The 19,312-nt window shown below is 45.2% G+C and overlaps 1 protein-coding gene across 4 annotated transcripts; it reads left to right on the forward strand.

The window, feature by feature from the left end:
* The first annotated feature begins 153 nt into the window (after positions 1-153).
* tango2 (transport and golgi organization 2 homolog (Drosophila)) lies at positions 154-17,450 on the forward strand. Of its 4 annotated transcripts, XM_072708986.1 has the most exons (10): positions 154-388; positions 3,307-3,473; positions 5,775-5,863; positions 7,588-7,707; positions 9,292-9,406; positions 13,450-13,520; positions 15,936-16,083; positions 16,617-16,721; positions 16,923-17,053; positions 17,096-17,450. In XM_072708986.1, the coding sequence occupies exons 2-9, from the start codon at positions 3,421-3,423 to the stop codon at positions 17,041-17,043; spliced, it is 822 nt and encodes a 273-aa protein (XP_072565087.1). In that variant the 5' UTR covers positions 154-388; positions 3,307-3,420; the 3' UTR covers positions 17,044-17,053; positions 17,096-17,450. The 4 variants fall into 4 exon arrangements, with proteins under 4 accessions (XP_072565087.1, XP_023668113.2, XP_023668112.2 ...); XM_023812345.2 differs by having other exon boundaries at positions 155-388; positions 3,258-3,473; positions 16,923-17,450; XM_023812344.2 differs by having other exon boundaries at positions 155-388; positions 16,923-17,450.
* The last annotated feature ends 1,862 nt before the right edge of the window (positions 17,451-19,312 follow it).

Consider the following 19,312-nt stretch of genomic DNA (forward strand, 5'->3'; position numbering starts at 1 on the left):
GACAACGTTAGAAGCCCTCCCTTAATAATATTAACAGGGCGGGGACTACAGGGCTGCCTATTATTTATCGACCAATTACGTCTCTGATTACTGCAGTATAAAAACACCAGGTTATAAACTTTAATTGGCCATTCAGTTAACCCAACTGACTGATCATTAGTGACAGTTGGGTGTGTCAGTAATATAAATATATATCCAATGTACCACATGAACCAAAGACGTTATACAGTTATAGTTTTATATACCGTACCACCATTTAGAAAGCGAGCGTAGAGTGTTAGCTTTCTGGCCAATCATGTGACGTGTTACTGGAGCGTCAGGGAGACAAGGTTATAAACTGGCGAGGGGTAGATGGTCAAACTACTGATCTTTAGCAGCAGTTGGACTCGTGAGTAATGTTAATGCAAACTTAATGCAATGCAGCTTTCAATTACGAGAGCACACTCAGTGGAGGGTCATGTCTGTATTAATGGAATTGTAAGCCTTACCGAGTTAGCCGGCTCGGCTAGACGTTAGCTAGTGCTGCTGGGTAGCCGCGTTATCCAGCTAGTTACACAGAAGCCGGCAGAAGTTTGGTTAGTGTCTAAATTCACACTTGATGTTCAAAGTGATCATTTAATATGCTTCTTAAATCAGCTGCTATCGGGTTGTTTTTTTGCGTCTGTTGTGTAATGGCTGGATAATACGGTAGCTATCGAGTTGCTAACGCTGCACCTTTGGTAGCGTTGCCATAAAGTACTTGCAATAACCTAAACATAAATAAACACGCCTTTGCGATTTACTGTCTGTTTTAACTTTGTTTTTTGGCGCTAGGCTGATTTGTTTGAGTGACAATACTGTGGTTCCCTCGGGCTTGTGGTTATGCTTTTTAAATGATCACGGAGGAAGTTTTAAAGACAAGACTTCATGTATTAATAGGAAGGACATAAACGTTTATTGATGTCTACTCGTCTCTAAGAGCTTCAGGAACAACTATATATCGTTATTGTCAACATAAATGATTGGTCGCCTTAAATGATGGTATATAAAGCCGCAATTCCAACGTCTAATTACTTCATAATTAAGTTGCGAGAATAACATAAACTGGGTTGTACATCACGGTTGCAAAGGGTTTAAAAGCCTTAACAGCTGTCTATTGTGCACCTGTTCCGTAATCGGATTGCTAGCCTGCTTTTCAAAGCAATGCATTTATAAAGTGAAGTGGCTGTTTTTTTTTTTTAAGTTACGAGCCCCAGTTCTTTTTAAGAGGTACAGAGTGATCCATTTCATCAGATAAGATAAGAATGGGTCGCGAGTCCGATTTTATGTGACAGCAATCTGTCTTGCACAACTTCCCGCGAGCTCTTTCCCAATCCAAGTCTTTACCTGTCTTTTCTGTGCCAGTGCTAGCTGCTGTAAGGTCCCCATGGGAAAACGTTTGGTTGGTTAAGGAGTGCTTTAAAATCCAGCTGGTGTTCTTTCTGACACTGGGCTGGTGCAGTGGCCGAGTTCGATGTCCCCTTCAGAGGGCTGTGATGGCTTTATTTGGGGACAGAAGTAAAATCATTTCCTGGCTGGGTTTGGAGCAGTCTAAGCTGTACACTCCACATGGGTTGGTGTTAAAAGTAATGGACTTCCCCCAACTGCACAGCCACCCAGAGTTTTGATGTCTTGACATCAATCCTGTCAGCATCAGAGAGGACATTAATGCTTTCAAGTTGAATTTGTGATTTATTTCCCTCAAAATGTTCTTTTTAGACATGTGGCTTGTTTCTTGGTCTTTCAGCAGCATAGTGCCTTTGTTAAAAGGGAATTCCACTGTTATTAATAATGAACACTTTGTCTCGTGTCCTGTTGCAGAAATTTGCACCCAAGAAAGCTTCAGTAGTTTATGCAAGTAATAAAATTAGCTTTATCATGTTTTATTCTGCAGTGGATTGATTTGTTGTTACTAGCCTGTTTCTAGGAACTCCCAGTGTGCATCTTGAAGTCTAGACTGGGGCCTCTTGGGGTCTAATTAAAGGCTGACCTGCCTTTAGGTGACAATAGCCGGATACAAAAATAGCTTGAGTAAAGGCAGTCAGGAAATCTTGTGGCAAGTTCAGCTTGTAATCGGGAAATACTGATTTACAGAACACATATTTTACTCCCCATGATGCCCCAGTACCTACGCAATGATGTCATATGGTGAACAATGGTTTCAATTGATACAATTTCCTCTGGATATGTAGGACACAGTTAGGTGATGAGGCAAATAACCTATAAGTGGAGTTTCACTTTAATTTGTTGGGTGCACTTTATTGCAAATTACTTTTTGGAAAGGCCTTAATTAGGATGTTCTGCCTGAAACATTTTTATGCCCTTTTAATGTATAAGCATAAACTGCAAATGTCTCTGCCATAACTGAAGGACTGCAATACCACTCTGCTTTAACAGGAGCCTGTTGTTGCCTTAAGATATCCTCCTGTTGGGTCGACAGAGTACCAGCTCTGTACTTTATCACACAACCCCCCACCCCCCGTCAATTAGCGGCCAGGCTTCCTTGGGCTTGGGTCGCCACACTGACATAGGTGCGGAGCTGCTTCATGACGGCTCGTCATCCCTGAAGCATGTCCAATCTGACCAGGTGCCTTTCCATAACCCAGAGCGTGATTGGACCCATCTCTCAGTCGTTAGCTGAGTATATCGTAGGGTTGTGTGCAAATTAAATCGGGGGATTAAAATCCAGAAAGATGGTGATGTGTGGAATGAAAATCGGCTGATTTGAATTTGTTCCTTTTGATGAAAACGCCAAGTGTATTATGTCCCAGTTTGTATTCATTGTGTGTCACAGCACATAGCGGGCCAGGCTGAAGCCTTCATTTCATTTAGGTCATGCCTTGTAGCACTCTGTTCATGTCTCATTATTAAACCAAAATTTAGAAAAATGGATATTGTAGCTACACTAAAGCTCAACCAGTTGCATATTCAATCTGTTTTATATAGTAATGTGGCAGATTTTGGTTGGTTCTGTGGCATTCATGTATTTTGAGACTGTTCAGATTTTCATAATGCTCTTTCAAAAGGATTTATAGCCTTTCCTTATATTAAACTGATGTATTTTTTCCCCTTAGGTTCTGCTTATGGCTGTGTTTCCTAATGCACGTTAATTTCTCAGTGTTCTGTGTGTTAATAAATGCTGGAGCACTGAGGACCTGGCAGCTGGGCCTGACATTCTTGCTGCATTTGGATAGTCTTTGAGTTTGTGCCATTAAGAGATGTATGAATTGTCTTCTCAGGTCACCGTTGTCAGGGGAATTGGTAACTGCAACGTCCGTGTTCCCGCAGACTCTGTTGGCATGGTCCTGTGGAAGCAGTGAGTGTGACCCCCCCACGCTGCCCAGCACCATATGAGACAGTGCCCCAACCGACCCCACCCCCCCCATCCGTGGAGACTACCCCATGTGCATCATCTTCTTCAAGTTCGATGCCCGTCCTGCATCAAATGCTTATAGGTATGGTATTTGCAGTGGCCGTGTGCTGGTGTAGATGAGCTGTTCTCACCCGAAGGAGGGTAATTGTCTGGTTGGAGGTGGTGATTTGAGGATTACTGTTTGAGACAGCGCCAGGGCAAACAGTCACTTACACAGTACATAATGAAAATGGCAATGAAATGGCTCCATTCACAAGTCTGACTGGTAGATATCAGTGGTAGGTCTGCCTGAATAGACCATATGCCTCACTGTCAGGCGTAAATGTGTCATGTTTATTCTCTTCCGTGGGAAAGGCAGTGGGCGTGTTGGCGTCATGCTGGCACCTTCAAAGGGAAGATGCTTTGTATCAATTAGCCTTTGAAGCTACTGCCCCCCTCGCTTGTGGTTGTTTTTAATGATAATCAGGCTCTGAGGGTGACTGCGATTCTCTGTGGTCACGGTCACTGTCCTGAGGTGTGGGCAAGTTTTCCCTAGGTCTGCGTGCCACAAAACCCCATCCTCGTCTAACCACCTGACCTCCCCGCTGTTCCTCCATTCCACTTCATCCCATTGCACACCCCCCCCCCCCCATTTTGTGTGTAAGAGGATGTTATCTTGCAGGCACCATGCAGTGGCTGTTTTGTCATGCAGTTTGGGAACTCGCTGTAGGTAGAGATGTGTGTTTATTCTCTTGCTTGCCATTGGGACTTTTGGATTCCTTAGGAGGAACAGAGACCTAAGTGTGAATCTGGGGTAAGTGAGGGTCAGCGGGGGGGTCATGAGGCTGCTGTCCTCCTGGTGTGCAGTGCTGAGTCATAAGTGACCATCTCACTCAGCCTGCAGTGACTGCAGACCAGTGGCTGTGAAAGAGGGTGCAGGTAAGGGGCCTGGGGCAGGCCTCGAGGGTTGCCATGGTGACACTCTGTGGTTGGTCGGGTTCAACTGTCATGCAGTGTTATGCTGTGTTCCATTTACCTCTGAGGTCAGAACTTGGAACTGGGAATGATGTCACACCCACACACACATACGTGTTCCAATACAAGAAGTTGAAAATCCAAGATTTCTTGTTTAGCTGGGTAACTTGTTGGACTTAAGGTACCTCAGTTTAAATGGCCTTTATTTACATTTAGCCTCGACTACCTTAAATCCGACAAACTATCCAACTACAAAAGAAATCCAATTCAAGACCGGTTAATTGTTAGCCATTATTAGCAATTTCAGTTGATATGGTCAAAATACCATGTAATGTGTTAACTCCATAGCAACACATCCACAGATAGCAGTTGGACAGTACTGTGTGTACGACCGATTTAACGAGCCACAATAAACGGTATAAAACTACAGCTTTAACTTCTGTTGATAAAGGGCGCAGCTATCTTGGATTCTGGGGTTATGTCTATTTCCTCCAAGTTGACAAGTCGGAATTCCGACTTCATGGGGCGTTTCCGAGTTCAAGTGGAACGCAGCATTAAACCCTAAAGGTTTTCTTTGCCTTCACCATGTTCCCCAACAGCCACTGCACCTTTCTTCTGGACGTCCTGCGTTTGCTTCCCTAGGTACAGCTTGTGGGTCTTACAGCGGTGCCTCAGTTTCTGCATTTCTCCAGTCGGAAGGCAGGGCTATGATGCCCTGGGGGTTACCAGCCTCTGGACGTCCACTGTGCTGCGGTTAATCTCGCCTCCCTTACCCGCTATTTGGCCAACGCATTTGCAGCCATTAGCCAGTTCATTATTGTAATGAGGAACAGCCCGGAACAAGGGGGAGAGGACACACAGGGTATGATTGTGTGTGGGGGGGTGAATGAATGGTCTGCTGTAGCTGTGCTTAACAGGAGTGTGATCTCTAAAAACCCATCAGATTTCCTGGGGGGTGGCATGAATGTTCTGCTCTAGCTGCGTTTAATGGGAGGTGTGGGCTGAGCTGTTGGTCTGTCTCCTGCACTTGTCCTTTGTATCTCTGGCCATATCAACCATTTGATTTGAAGTTAAGGCAGGATGTACATAAGCATATGTGTACATTTCAACTGCCTTTGAACGCGCCCCCCCCAATAACAAGCAAGTCTTTAGAGGTACAGTCTCATAACCTGAAAGTCCCAAAACAGTCTGTTGTACCTTTGAGAATTCTGGGTTCATTACCCCAGAGAAACTTGGGCCATGACTGATGACGTGCGGTAAACTGACTGGTTGTGAGTTCTGAAGCCTGAGTCCAGCCCTCACCTCAGAGTGGGGATGCTGCCAGTCCTTCTTTTGGCAAGAACCTTCAGGAATCTGCCTTTATAGAGTGGGGCTCATCTCTCCCTCTGTCTCTCTGCCTGCCTCCATCCCGGTCCATCCTACGTTTCAGGCTCATTCTAGCTGCCAACAGGGATGAGGTCTACAGCAGGCTGTCCAAGAGCGCCCACTTCTGGGGAGACGGTGGTGAGATTCTCAGTGGTAAGTGCATATTATTGCCTTTCACTTCACCTTGTAGGCTTTTACTGGTCCAGAGGAAGCCTTTCCATAGTCAGTGTCTGCGGGTTTATCACCAGCTCATCTGGAGCCCAGCTGCAGCAGTGTTTTAAATCTGTTTCCTAATTTTTTCCTCCTGTGTTCATTGGATTGCTTCATTTACATGCTTATACTTGAGAAACTAAACCGCATTCCTTTGGGAATGCCACTTTCCTCATTAGGAAGCACGACATGGGTGCCTGGCTAACCGTCCAATCACCGGTAATCGTTGGGGGGGCTCATGTCACTGTGCCTTTAATTGACCAGCGTGGCCCTTTTCTCTCTCCTGGTACCAATCGATTGGCCCTGTTCCCCTGCATGTTTGTCAGGAGGCCCAGTCCGTACTGGCTTTGCTGCGTGTGATTCACACACACGCACCTCAGTCATTAACACCATGAAGCCTCCTTCACTTCGTGTTTGTGAACCGTAAATGATCACTTCAGTCTCCTGGCAGACCTTTGATTGACTGCTTAATTAGATCCTTGTTTTGGTCTGTTTAATAGTGAGTGTTTTGCCATGCCTTCTGGAAATAACTGTCATAATTCAGTGTTGTGTACAAACAAAGCACTAATTAAATAATTAAGGGGGGGGCGGTACGGAGACCATCCTGGCCGCGTACCATGTCAGACTGTGGTGTCTGGCTGCTCTCTTCCGATGCTGGGGGAGGGAGAGTGTCTCGAGTAAGATGTCCGTAATTTCAGCAGCCCCTGCTGCTATGACTCCCACCCTCCCGGGTGTGCTGCTCATGGGGGCCGCATTGCTGCTCATGGGGGCCGCATTGCTGCTCATGGGGGCCGCATTGCTGCTCATCGAGGCCGCATTGCCACTATGAGCTGGGCTAGTTTGCTCAGCCTGGCTGCACATTTATCCATGAAAGAAAAGGTACAGACTTTTGTCTGGTGAGCTTGGTTCTCATTGACATTTATGGATTTGGTTTTTAAGGGCTTTAATTATTGCTTTTAATTGGGTATAATTTAACAATGTTGTATAGTTTACTTTTATTGATCTGGTTAGAAGGTGTAAAGCTTGCTGCAACTGAATGTCGTTAAATGTCTGGATATGCAGATTTTTATTGACTCCAAGTGGTGGATGTATTATGCTGCTTGGTTACGCATTAAAGGCACAGGCAGCTTGATTAACAGTTGATTAAATTAGGGAGGAGATGGGTTGGACTGAACTTTGGCGAGATTTCAGGCATTGAGATGGCTTTCTGTTCAGAGCGAATTTTGCTTTAGTTTAATCCTCATTAATTGTTCACAGGGCTGTGTGCTACTGGAGGTAACGGCAAAGCTGGGAGTTTGGGCCTTACAGAGGTGGCTGATGTGTGTGTCCCTGCAGTCAGGAGATTTAGTCTCGATTGTCTGTTTTTGAAGCATTTCTCCAGGTCTGAGGGGAAAAAAGCACCCCTGTCGAGTTGATTTACACCCCCAGTAGCTTCTGAGTTAGTCTTCTTCAAATTATAGCTTGAAGTGATGAGGGGTGACTGAGCGAGACAAACTAGCTGCCCCCCCCCCCCAATTTGATGTCTAAACATTAAACGGGCCAGGTACCTGCACCATAATGAGTGATGAGCTCACATCGGTTCCCTGGGTCCATCAGCACAAGCCCAAGTGACACTGTCCACACAGCCGGGTCCCTGTTCACGGTCTGTGCTCTGTGCTGTGTGACAGGGTTAGACCTGGAGGAGGGTAAGGAGGGCGGCTCCTGGCTGGGCATCAGCAGACGGGGCAGGCTGGCGGCCCTCACCAACTACATGGATGCCAGGCCCAATCCGGACCGCCAGGGAAGAGGTGAGGGGGAGATCGCCTTGGGGGTCCACTTTGCCAGAATGTAGCTGGTTGAGAGCAGATTAGCACGTCAGGAATGTATAGAAAGAGCCAGGGAAATGAACACACACAGGGCAGAAGCCAGTCTGTCAGGTGTATGGGGCATAGGAGAGAGCGGGCATCCGTGATCGACACTGGCTGTAAGACGCCTGACTTCTCTGACAGCTGTCCATCATTCCTGAAAGCATGGCTTTGTTCCCCTGCTCCTTTCACGTACATCAAGCATTTTATCTCTGTTCTCTGCCTTGACGGCTCCATGCTTGCATTTCTTGGTTTATATCGCCCTTGTAAATGCTGTATAGTCCATTGAATGCCAACACCCAAGGGGGATTGTGTTTTTTGCAGCATGTTTTTGCTGTGATAGTCTTTACTGTGTTTATGGAGACTGTCACGGAGTGGAGGAACCATTTACTGCAGACGAGCCAAGCGTGGATTCCCTGGCCTTTCAAAGGGCGAGCAGTGAGTCCAGAAAAACATCTGAGAAGAGCGGAACAGACATAAAGTCCTCAGTGCGGGGGAGGGGGGTGCTGTTTGCTCTGATGTGTTTTTGAACTGTTTGTAATAAATGTTTCACTTTTTAGTTCATCTCAAATGCAGGATCATCAGAAATGGAACTTATGAATATTTTTCTCACTGTCAAATATAATCCAAAGATTTATATTTAGGTTGTTGAAGGTTTCATTCTGTTCCAAATATAGGAGACTTTAAAAAAAAAACCTTACACTTTCACTTTTCCCTGACTTTTTGACAGTTTACCCACATTGATTCAAGATTAATAGGGTGTCTTCATCGAAACAGTCCCACATTCTGCCACATAAATTGTGGTTTTGACATTCAGCCAGCCATCAAATCTGTCACTAGAGGAAATAGAAATGTAAATAGCATCTCATAGGCCAAAAACCAAATTTAATCCATTAAACATTTGGCCTTTCCACGTTATCTGAACATTGACTGGTCACCCATCACCCAAACATCCGCTAACTCTGGCTCTTTGTCTCCCATTGCTGAGTATCTGAAATTGAGGCTTCACGTGAAATATTGTCAGACAGTCAGAGTGAGAGAAACGTCTGTGCTGGAATTCTCTACATGAGTTCCTGACCTGCATCAATCAGTCTGCAGCTTGTACAGTTTTAAAACATTCTCCTACATAAACGATAGACCTCTTTTTGAATATGGCCCAAGCACATTTTGAAATGTCACTACGGCCAGTCAGACATCTGCGATACGTGTTTCCCGCTATCCCTGCCCCTGACACCCCCGCCCTTGCCCTTCTAAAATATTCAGTCTTCATTTTAGGGGCCTGGAGGCTCAGGCGTGGGGGAAATTGAAAGTGATTAGTTTCAGCTGCAGGGAATCAGTGATGAGCGCCCAGCCTAATGGGTGTCATGATTTAGAGCCATCTGATTGGAGGACTCGCATGATGAATCTGCTGGCTGACATGGGGTACTGCACTGCTGTCTGTGTATCGCTCTTCTCTGATGTGACGAGCTCTTTCTCCTGGATAAAGATTCTCCTTTCCGTGTGGCTTTTTTTTTTTTAATTTTGTAGGCTTTCTAGTGTCAAACTTCTTGACAGAAAGCATGGACAGCTACTCCTACCTGAAGAAGGTGTCCTCTGAGAGCCACCTGTACAACGGCTTCAACCTGTTAACGGCTGAGTTCAGGTGAGCGCCCGGTTGGTTCTGAGCACCCTGGGGCCCTGGCCCGGTGTTGGTTCCCATCTGGACAGAAACCCACACTTCTTACTGAATAATTGGCCAGTGTCTCTCTGCAGACTGTTACCCGTGGCTGTGACCTGCGTGTGACGGGCAATCGATGTTGGGACCTTCCTGTAGTGTCTCCTTTCACCTTCACTGTTTCCCGCGAACAGATCTGCAGCCATATTTCCTCTGGTCACTGCTGCCAGAGATGTGTGGCTTTCCCCTCATGCTATAGGCCCCTGTCTAGAACCTATTCAGAGTCTGTTTTACTTCATATCTGCGATCTCCCAGCATTCCTGCCATCCCCAGTGCAGCCTCTGGTTCCATAGACCATGATGGTGACCTCATTCCAGCCTCCCTGCTTGAATGGGTTTTCTCTGCTGACCCAGAACTGAGTTCACAATTAATGATTTTTAAACAAAGTAGATAAGCTTAAATGTGTGTTTTTATTGTTTTGCTTTTTTCTTGTTTACTGCTTATTCTGAAACATAATGTTTTTCATTGTGCAGGAACTGAAACCGTATTTAATCTTTACCAGGAAACACCGCGGTGCTGAATCCCGATCGCACCTTTGCCATGATAGTGTATAATGCACTTGCATGATGTGGTACTGGTGCTGATAAGTATTTCTGTAGTGAAATAACCCAAATGTATCTTGTGGGCTCTCTAGCCGTAAAGCTCTATGTTACACTGGCAGTGCTTTGAGGGAGGATTTTGGTCTTTAACTTTCCTCGACTGGGAGGCCTTCAGAGCTTAGTGCTACAGTGGCTGGATGTCTGGGTTTACGGACCCCACCCCGTCCTCTTGCCATCCTTGAGCTCAAGCGGGCCCTGACCCCCCAGCGTGGCTAATGCGGCTTTCGAGAAGTAGATCTCGCGTTTTCCCGGCACTGCGGTTTCTCCGCGGCCCGCTAGTCAAAGCCGTTTCGGAAATGCAAACGAACTCGTTAAGGCTTGGAATTACTGCCGCCGCGGTCTGAGCTGTTTGGGCTACAGCGCGTTTGGGCGAGATGGCGGGTCGGGAATTCATCTCCCCGTGTCAGCCGACATCCACCACAGCCAGGCTGTTATCTGAAGCAGTGATTGCTCACCACCACCCCCAATGCAGGGGATCCAGTGTATCCTGAGCAAACAGTGGAAGATTAAAAAACATGCACAGCTAAATAAGTGACTTTTTTTCACGTTACCCAGGGTGCACTGCAGCAGGAAAGCGACTGGTGAATTGGTCCCTGAGGGATCATGGCAGCCTTTGTGTCCTCACTGAGCAATGTCACTTGGCAAATGGATGGCTCTTTTATGTCACTATTAGTGATTCACGTAACAGTGCCGTGTGATCGGACATGTGGACCAGTCCTGCTCTGGTCACTCCCGGAAGCTTGGAGCCTATTAATGTCATGCTGTCCTTGAGTGAGCAAAGAATTGACATAGTAGCGATATCCCATTAGACGACCTATTCGTATGGGTGCCAGTTTCTATTACAAGTGTGCATAAATCATCTACAGAGAGATGAGTTTTTCCTCCATTTGTGGACCTGCATCACTTTCCATATTTACATGGAAATATGACATTTAAAGCATATAAGTGAAATAAAAGGGATGTTCTCTGCGTAAGGACTTGGCGGAGCCCCTCTGGCTGCATGGCATGCTCTTTGGCTACCCACCTGCAGGGGGCGTAGTGTAAAAAAGTCAGTCATTGAATAGGCCAGTATGGGTAGTCCTGCCACATGTACACCGCAGCTGGTCTTGGCCGTAAAAGCCGGAGCCCCTGCAGAGATTCTCCCAGCCTTTTCACATCCGCCCTGATCAGCCACATGCTTGGTCGTCCGTTTTACGAGGACTGGCCTGATGTGTGCAGGTGCCGCGTATCGACCTTTATTACACCATCCCCTGACCTGGGCCTTTAAAAAAAATAATAATAATCTCTCTCGAATGGGGGGGGGGCTCTGCAAGAACTGTGGAATCTATCCTTAAATGTTGGCCAAACATTAATTCAGCGCTGATATTTATTTAAAGGTTAATTTTATTTATTTGATTCATTTGTAAGAGATACTGAATAGTTCTTACCCTCAGATATTAGGCATTAGTGTGTGTTGCAACATTATTACATAATATTGTATTATTTAATAACTCGAAGAAATGGTAGAAATTCATAGACTAGAATTTTATATTGCAAACTTGCCCTATTATTATTAATAATAATCATCGTTATCATCATCATTCAGTTTCTTACATTCTGTTGTTTTTACAAAATGCAGCATTATTACATAATGCATTGTTACAGGGTGTGTGAGTATTTTTTAATGTACTTAATGCATCTTAATTTCAGGTCGTTAATACAATAGAGGATGGAATTCAGGCACATTAACTTTAATAACTGAAGCCCTTTGCCTCTGCTATCTGCAGCAGCCTGTGGTTCTTTCAGCCTCTACAGGGCTGCCTTGGTATAAATGCACCGTGATCCACGGGCATTTGGGTAGCTGACCAAGCGAAGCCACTGACATCACATCATAGCCATTTGCCGTTAACCTGCTAACAGTCAGCTTATGAGTGCAGAGACGACTAGGCCACTGCTCTCCTACTGTTAAACATTCATCGTTACAGTTAACGGTACCCAGTTAACGAGTGCAGCTGTTGTACAGAAGCATGAACTTCAAAGGCGTTCATGGTGTGAGACAGAGGCTTGAAGACCCTTCATTGTGAACCCTGGATTTTCTTGGTTCTCTTGTTTCCCGCTTCAATCCTGGTTGTCTGCTTCCTAAAAAGCCAACTATCCAGCCGGGCGAGTTGTGGCAGTAACACGTTGGCATCGATCTAGGGATGAGTCAGCATCGTTGAATACTCAACAATGCGTGTAATTTGAAAACATATTAAATTAGAATAATAAATGAGCTGTATTAAAATATTTGGCAACATTGTACTTGTAATTTATCCTGTAATAAGTTTGCAGTTTATTCGTTCTGAAACTTACCTCTGCTTTTTTTGCGTGAGCTCTGCATGTGCTCCCTGAGCCAATCATAATCATTTTCCTCCTTGTTCACTCATGAGTGAGGCGAACAGGAACTGACCAGAAGTGATTTATCAGCACTGCTTTGTGTCTGTTGGCACAACTTGTGGCAACAAGTGTAAATCTGGTTATGCTGCTGCCCTTAAGTTTGTATGTACATTTAGGTTGTTGTGGCTGCTGTTAAAAATGTTCTTGAAATTCATGTTTTGGGAAATTCGTTCTTAATAAAATATTAAATAAGCGTTACTTGTCAGTGTACCAGTAGAAACTTTTTGACGAGTTAACCAGAATGCAAACTAATGGCCTTTCCCCCAAAAAACACACTATTGGTAGATAACAAGTTCTGTTCGGTTATACTTTATTTTAATATTCATCGCAAAGATTTTAAATATCACAATCTGAATTTCCCCAATATCATTCAGCCCTAGTTTCAAGGCAACTTTAATTAAAGTTACATTTTACACTAAAATTTACAGCATTGAACAGCGTCTCATTTTGTATAGAAATAAATTAATGGAGTAGCCTATAAGCCAGAGAAGTATCGTTAGGGTTGTGTTGTTAAAGACAAAGAAATTGCCATGTGCTTTAACTGGCCAAGGCAAAAGCTATTAAACATTATTCTGTGCTGCTGCGCTTGAACTATCTTTCCAGTTTAATTTCAATTTAATTTATTCAAGCTACTTTTTAATGTTTTGTAGCAAGGAGTAGTATCTCATTTTGTATAGAAGGAAATATTTGATTCATACCCCATGCATATTTCTCCATGTGAATGGAGGGGTGGGGGCGGGGTTAATCCAATGTTATCCGAATGACTGGTGAAGTTTGACTAGTAATGTCTGAAATTGCCATCCCTAGATTGAACCCTACAGTCTCGGGCATCACATGACTTCACATTCAGAAGTGGGCAGAGGTGGGGTCACAGGACCTGGCTGTTTCTGTCCAGGACTGGCTGGGCTGCCATTTCACGACTGACCGCAGCTTCTACCTTTACCCCTCTCTGTCCAGGGCCAAAGGGGACACCACTGTGTGTTACTATGGAAACAAAGGCAGCACAGAGCCTGTGGTGCTGAAGCCAGGTTTGTTCCCTGTCCCCGCTGGTGTCCGTCCCTGTGTCCGTCCATCCGTCTGTCTGTGCTGTCCCACATAAGTGATTATATAAGTAACTCCTCATGTCGGGGTGACTGAGTATCCTTTAGCAGCAGTTTGAGATCCTGTGTGGTTACTTTGATCAAATTCATTAAAAACAATGGTTGGCCTCTTCATTGAAAAACAAATTTTGAATCAAACAGCTTTAGTATAGATTTTTACAAAAAAAAAAGACTCCCATTAACAGAAAGCTTTCGAGCTGTAACTTCCCAAACAGTTTGCTTCCCCGGAGATCACTCTGCTTGACATTAATGTTCGTAAGCAGTGTTACACCGGGAAACGTGGTGAAGATGGATCAGGTTACACTGGTCTCCCTACGCACAGTAATGGATGTAGTTAATAAAAGGTGCCGATCGAAGAGCTCAGTCTCCGGCTTTATTGCATTATTATTGCCCATGTTTTTATGTGTTAAAAACCCCCAAAGTGACAAAACTTAGACCATCTTGCAGCAATAAACAGCAGTGCTTTTCTGGCCAGGAGTGCCTGGCATAGTGAAGAGTTCTTTCCCTTCCTGAGATGAAGATGGCTTTACGGATTCTTCTCTCACCCTACATTCACCTGTTAGTGATGTCTGAAATTAGTTTTTATTTATGCCACATTAAATTGCGTGCCGATTTAATGTCCCACAGACACTTCAGATTGGAATGTCCCACTAGATTACTTTTTCAGGGGTGGGTCGGCTAGTTTAATGTCTGCTTCTGGCAGCTACCGTTCCACTGTCATTGTTTTAAACCACTAACCTGGCCAAGCTCTTTCTGGGGCTGTTCTGTTCCTTGTAGGGATGGGGCCTGCAAGTCGATATCATGCACTGTCTATCTGTGGAAGCCAGGAGTGGGCGGGACCTAAGGTGCCATCAGTCATCGGCTGTGATTACAGCAGACAGCGCATTTCAGATCCCCGTCTCTCCTGTTTTACGGACTCTGTGGTTTAGGGAGAAGCCTGTGCACAGAGACAGGAGGAATGCTGACAGGGGCTGAAGTTCAGAGTGTGTGAACATGCTTGGTTTGAACAGGGCACTTTACTTTAAGCATCCTTTTTATGTTCAGATATTTTAAATAGAGCTTAAATGAATACCCTTTGGAGGCTAATTTGGGTTTTACAGTCAATCTTTGAGTAAGACCATACTGAAACTTATCGTAACTTTTTGCATTTTTTTAATGAGCGCTCCCCTACCCCCACTCAGGTCTGTGGTATTTAGAGAGGCCATAATCTCCCCCAGATTATTTCTAGCCCTTTTGGGGATCACGCTCTTCATTCCACATGTGCTTGTATATTGAGCCCAAGCTCTTATCTGGAGAAGATGTATGGGGGGTGCAGCTTCTGCTATCTGATGGAATCGGTCCTAATTGGCCTGAGGAAGTCAGCCATGGAATGCCCTCCCCATCCCCGCCCCCCCAGTATTACGAAGCAGGGTTACTGGCTTATCAGGATTTAAGGTGGTCTGGGCAAAATGAAAGTGAACGAATATGAAGTCCATTTAAACTGTGGTACCTTAAATCCGACAAGTTACCCCGATAAGCCAGTAACCCCGCTTCGTAGTACAGGCCACTGGTCTCGGAAATGCGCCCCACCCCCTCCCCATGTCTCAAGCCACCTGATAAGTGAGATGGGCATTGCTTAGCCTGTTAAGAAGCAGGCCTTTCCTTGAGTTTAGAGTTCCTGATGTTGGCTCCTCATTTCAGGGGTTTGTTCTTCTTTGGCTACTTTTTGGCTATAACAGCCACTGCCGTTGGTCTCAAAGTACAGGACTGACATGTTTGTGATTATGCCGTATTTTGTAGTTCTGACACATTCAGGGCCTGTCCTAGCCGATGTAGCACCCTAGACGAGCATCACCGCCAGCACCCGTGTGTGAAGCAAAGAGAAATTGGTTGGCAAGGCAGCACCCCCTCAGAAATTGTCTTCATAGATGGCTTTCTATACCATATAAGATTGACTAGCCTTGGACAAATGTATTCCATTTTCACTCCAGTTTCGGGTTCCTCAAGGACAGTTTTCTGGAGGTGTGAGGCCTTGACACCTGTGATGAGCAGGATTTTGTACCCTGACAATCATGGCTCTGTTTAACCCGCTCATGGCTGGTTATCTGCTAAAGTAAACCGGACGATGACTGACGGAGCTAGATTTCTGTGAAAGATGTTTGCAGCAAAAGACCCTTTTGTGGCACAGGAGACTCCAGACCTACTTTAAAATGAGTCCTCTCCTTAGCTGGCTCAGTTTCATCCTCAAAAACTTTCAGATTTTTCTGTCGAGGCACTAGACGCAAGCAAACTGGGACCCTAATGCATCTGCGTAAACCTCAACCAGTGATGCAGGGGTTTCTGATGTGTGCTGTGTTCCGGCAGGAGTCTATGGGCTGAGTAATTCCCTCCTGGAGACTCCATGGAAGAAATTGCAGTACGGCAAGAATCTGTTCACCAGCGTGATTGGCCGGGACCTCCCCACGGACGGCTTGGTGCAGGAGCTGCTGCAGGTCCTGAACAATCAGGAGATGTGAGTGTCTGCCTGCCTTCCTGCCTGCCTGCCTGCCTATCTGTCAGCCCCCCCTCCTTCCCCTGTGTGTGTGTACTCTAGGTCGACCCTTATACCACTCCTCAAACAGCTTGACAAGGACTCAGGCTTAGAACAGGATATGGAGTATCATTGGGAGCTCTCCTGTAATGGGGCTTTTTCTAACCTGCTCCCCGGTACCCCAGACAGTCCACATTTTTGCTACTGGGCGCGGGGAAGGAGCAAAAATGTGGACTGTCTGACAGGGAGCTGGGAGGGAGCAAAAACGTGGAATGTCTGACAGGGAGCTGGGAGGGAGCAAAAACTTAGAATGTCTGACAGGGAGCTGGGAGGGAGCAAAAACGTGGACTGTCTGAGGGTCCCCAAGGACTGGATTGGGAAACACTGTTGTAATGAATGCCAAGTGTCTCCCTGCTGGAACAGACCTTTCAGCTTTGGAGTTTAGCAGCCATGTCCTAGTGTTACCTAGTGTGACTGAACTTCCTGAAGTGAAGCTCCTGCTTCCTGTATCCTAGCCACTCGCCGGACCCAATCCAGGAGCTCCAGGGGGATGGCTACAGCAGCGCCATGCTGCGGGCCCTGTCCGCAGTGTGCGTCCGGTCCCCGGGATACGGCACGAGGTCAGAACGCATCCCACACACGGCCATCTCTGTGCAGAGCTGTTCGGGCTGTAATCACAGAAATGCTCAGTTCTTGCATTTATATGAAGGATTGCTTAGTTTTTCCTGGTAGGAGCTTTGAGTCACACGACTGCATGCCAGCCCTCAGCCACCACAGACTGCTGCTTTTTAACATTCAGCCTGTATTCTGCTTCCGTTTAGGACTAACACGGTCATCCTCATAGATGCTTCCGGAAACGTGTCCTTCACGGAGAGAAACATGCTGCACTGTGACATCAACCAGTGGGATGTGAACACCTTCCACTTCAAACTGCAGGAATGAGGGTGGCAGGGCTCAGCGGAACATGCTCAGCGGAACATGCTCAGCGGAACATGCTCAGCGGAACATGCTCAGCGGAACATGCTCAGCGGAACATGCTCAGCGGAACATGCTCCGTGTCCCCACCGCCCCCCCAGCCTTGCCTCCCCTGTGCGCTCTGAATGTCAAGTTAATTTGTTTAATTAGTACATCAGGTGTTTTTTTTTTTTTTTGTCCTCGAGGGGGAAAAAAAGCCTTATTTCTCAATCTTCATTCACATCTGTGTGGGAAGACAGACACCTGACACTGGAAATTCCAACTGAGATCTCTTACACAATCAATGTAACAAATGGTTTTTCTTTTTTAATCTGCAAATGTTAACTTTATTAATAAAATTTGACCTGAATATATCAATAAACCATTGAATGTTTTATAGTGGGCTGTTGACAACACTTCCAAAACCATAGTGACTTGAGTGAAGAGGAGCATCGTGTAAGGTGAGGCTTGGTGTGTTTGGTGTGTGTTTATTGTAGTTCGAGGGTTGTATTACGTTGTAGTGCCCTGTTGCATGCCCTCTGCTCGCTCTCAGCGTCAGCACAAATCGAAAGCGATGTCAATGCGTATGTCACGCATGGCTGGATAGACTGCAGCTTTGGAGATTAATGTTAAAGACCCCAGCCTGCAGGGGGCGCCCTCCTGTTCTTGCTGAAGGAACTCCTGCAGGGTCTTCCATCCCCTAAGTCCTGTGCTTCTCTGGGCGATGTCCCCATACTGCAGCAAGTGTGTTGGGCCTCATCTGGCTCCCTCATACAGAACTCCAACAAAGTGATTCCGTTCATTATTTCACAAGTGTTGTGCCGCCTCAGATGCTTACCTGGGGTGAATCGGGAATTCACCCTGTTCATTGCTGGCGTGAGGCTCGGTATAGAGCTGAATGTCTTCTTGATATCTCTGGGATCCTTTGATCAAAAACTGGCCTTCAAAAGAATAAAGGCTCCAGGGATAAGATATAATTTGACCAGTTAACATGGAAAAATATTGTATTCAACTTGTTCCCACCCTCCTGCACGGATTGCATAAATTTCCCCCAACATTTTGGTGTGAACTGCAACAGTGAGACTCTCCTAACAAGACTAGGATTGAAATGTTAGCTTCCCCATTTGTGCCACAATATCTGATTGTAAAGACTTCATTCTTAATTAACACTACTATTAATAATACTGTTCACAGAATGTGAACAGTATTATTAATAGTAGCACACAAACACATGTGCTTAAAGCTTCTCTGCAGCTCTTCACAGTGTTAGCCATATTTAAAATTCATATTTTCGGGAGTCACTGTGGTCTGCTATGAATAAGAGGTTTGCAATCTTGATAAGACAGATGTCGACCTGGCATAAATGGTAACGGGATAAACGTGGCTCTTTCTGCAGCTAAGTGACCTTATTGATTTGCATTTCTCAGATGAGAAAAATATATAATATATCCATGCAAAAGAAGAAAATAGAGTTGTAATCTTCTATGGGATGTGATCTACCAAATCTAAAACCTAGTGTCTTCCTTTCACATGCACTGTTTTTGCATGACATTTCCCTATGTGACAGTTCGCTTGGCTAATGGGTGCATTTCTCAGTTGAAGCTAGTGATGGAGATCATGACTGAATTAATAGATAATTTTAATTAGTTCAGACTGGTTCTTTGATTCATTGACTTCCAACATGGCCACCTCAAATGGGTCTCCCATGGATATTTTTCCCTTTTATTTTTAATTACATTTTATTACATTCAATATATAATTATATGCTGCGATGGGTTGGTGCCCCATCCTGGGTTGTTCCCTGCCTTGCGCCTGTAGCCTCTGGGATAGGCTCTGCCCCCCCTCCCATGACCCTGAACAGGATAAGTGGTTTCAGAGAATGGATGGATGGATATAATTGTATGTTATATTTTATTATACATTATAATTAACGTTAAATTGTTCTTGGACATCTTTACAGCAGCAGGGGGACGAAAGAGAAGGGATCTCGGTTATTAACTAATGTCGTATGCCTGAAATGAACCGGCCAATGCAGTGACCACAATCATTTCAGTCACTTAAAAGGTAAAAAAAGATCCAATCAGCCATGGACATCATATGTCTAATTAAAACCAGTGTGGCTCATTTAAAAGTCACGTCATGTGAAGAGGTTACCTGCCAGAATTAAATGCTAAATGCCTTAAATTACAGCTTGACTAAGCATTTATATGCATTATAATAGGTATTTAACCACTATAATTTAGCCAATAAGCCATAT

This window comes from Paramormyrops kingsleyae, chromosome 2 (assembly GCF_048594095.1).
Source record: "Paramormyrops kingsleyae isolate MSU_618 chromosome 2, PKINGS_0.4, whole genome shotgun sequence".
Taxonomy (NCBI): domain Eukaryota; kingdom Metazoa; phylum Chordata; class Actinopteri; order Osteoglossiformes; family Mormyridae; genus Paramormyrops; species Paramormyrops kingsleyae.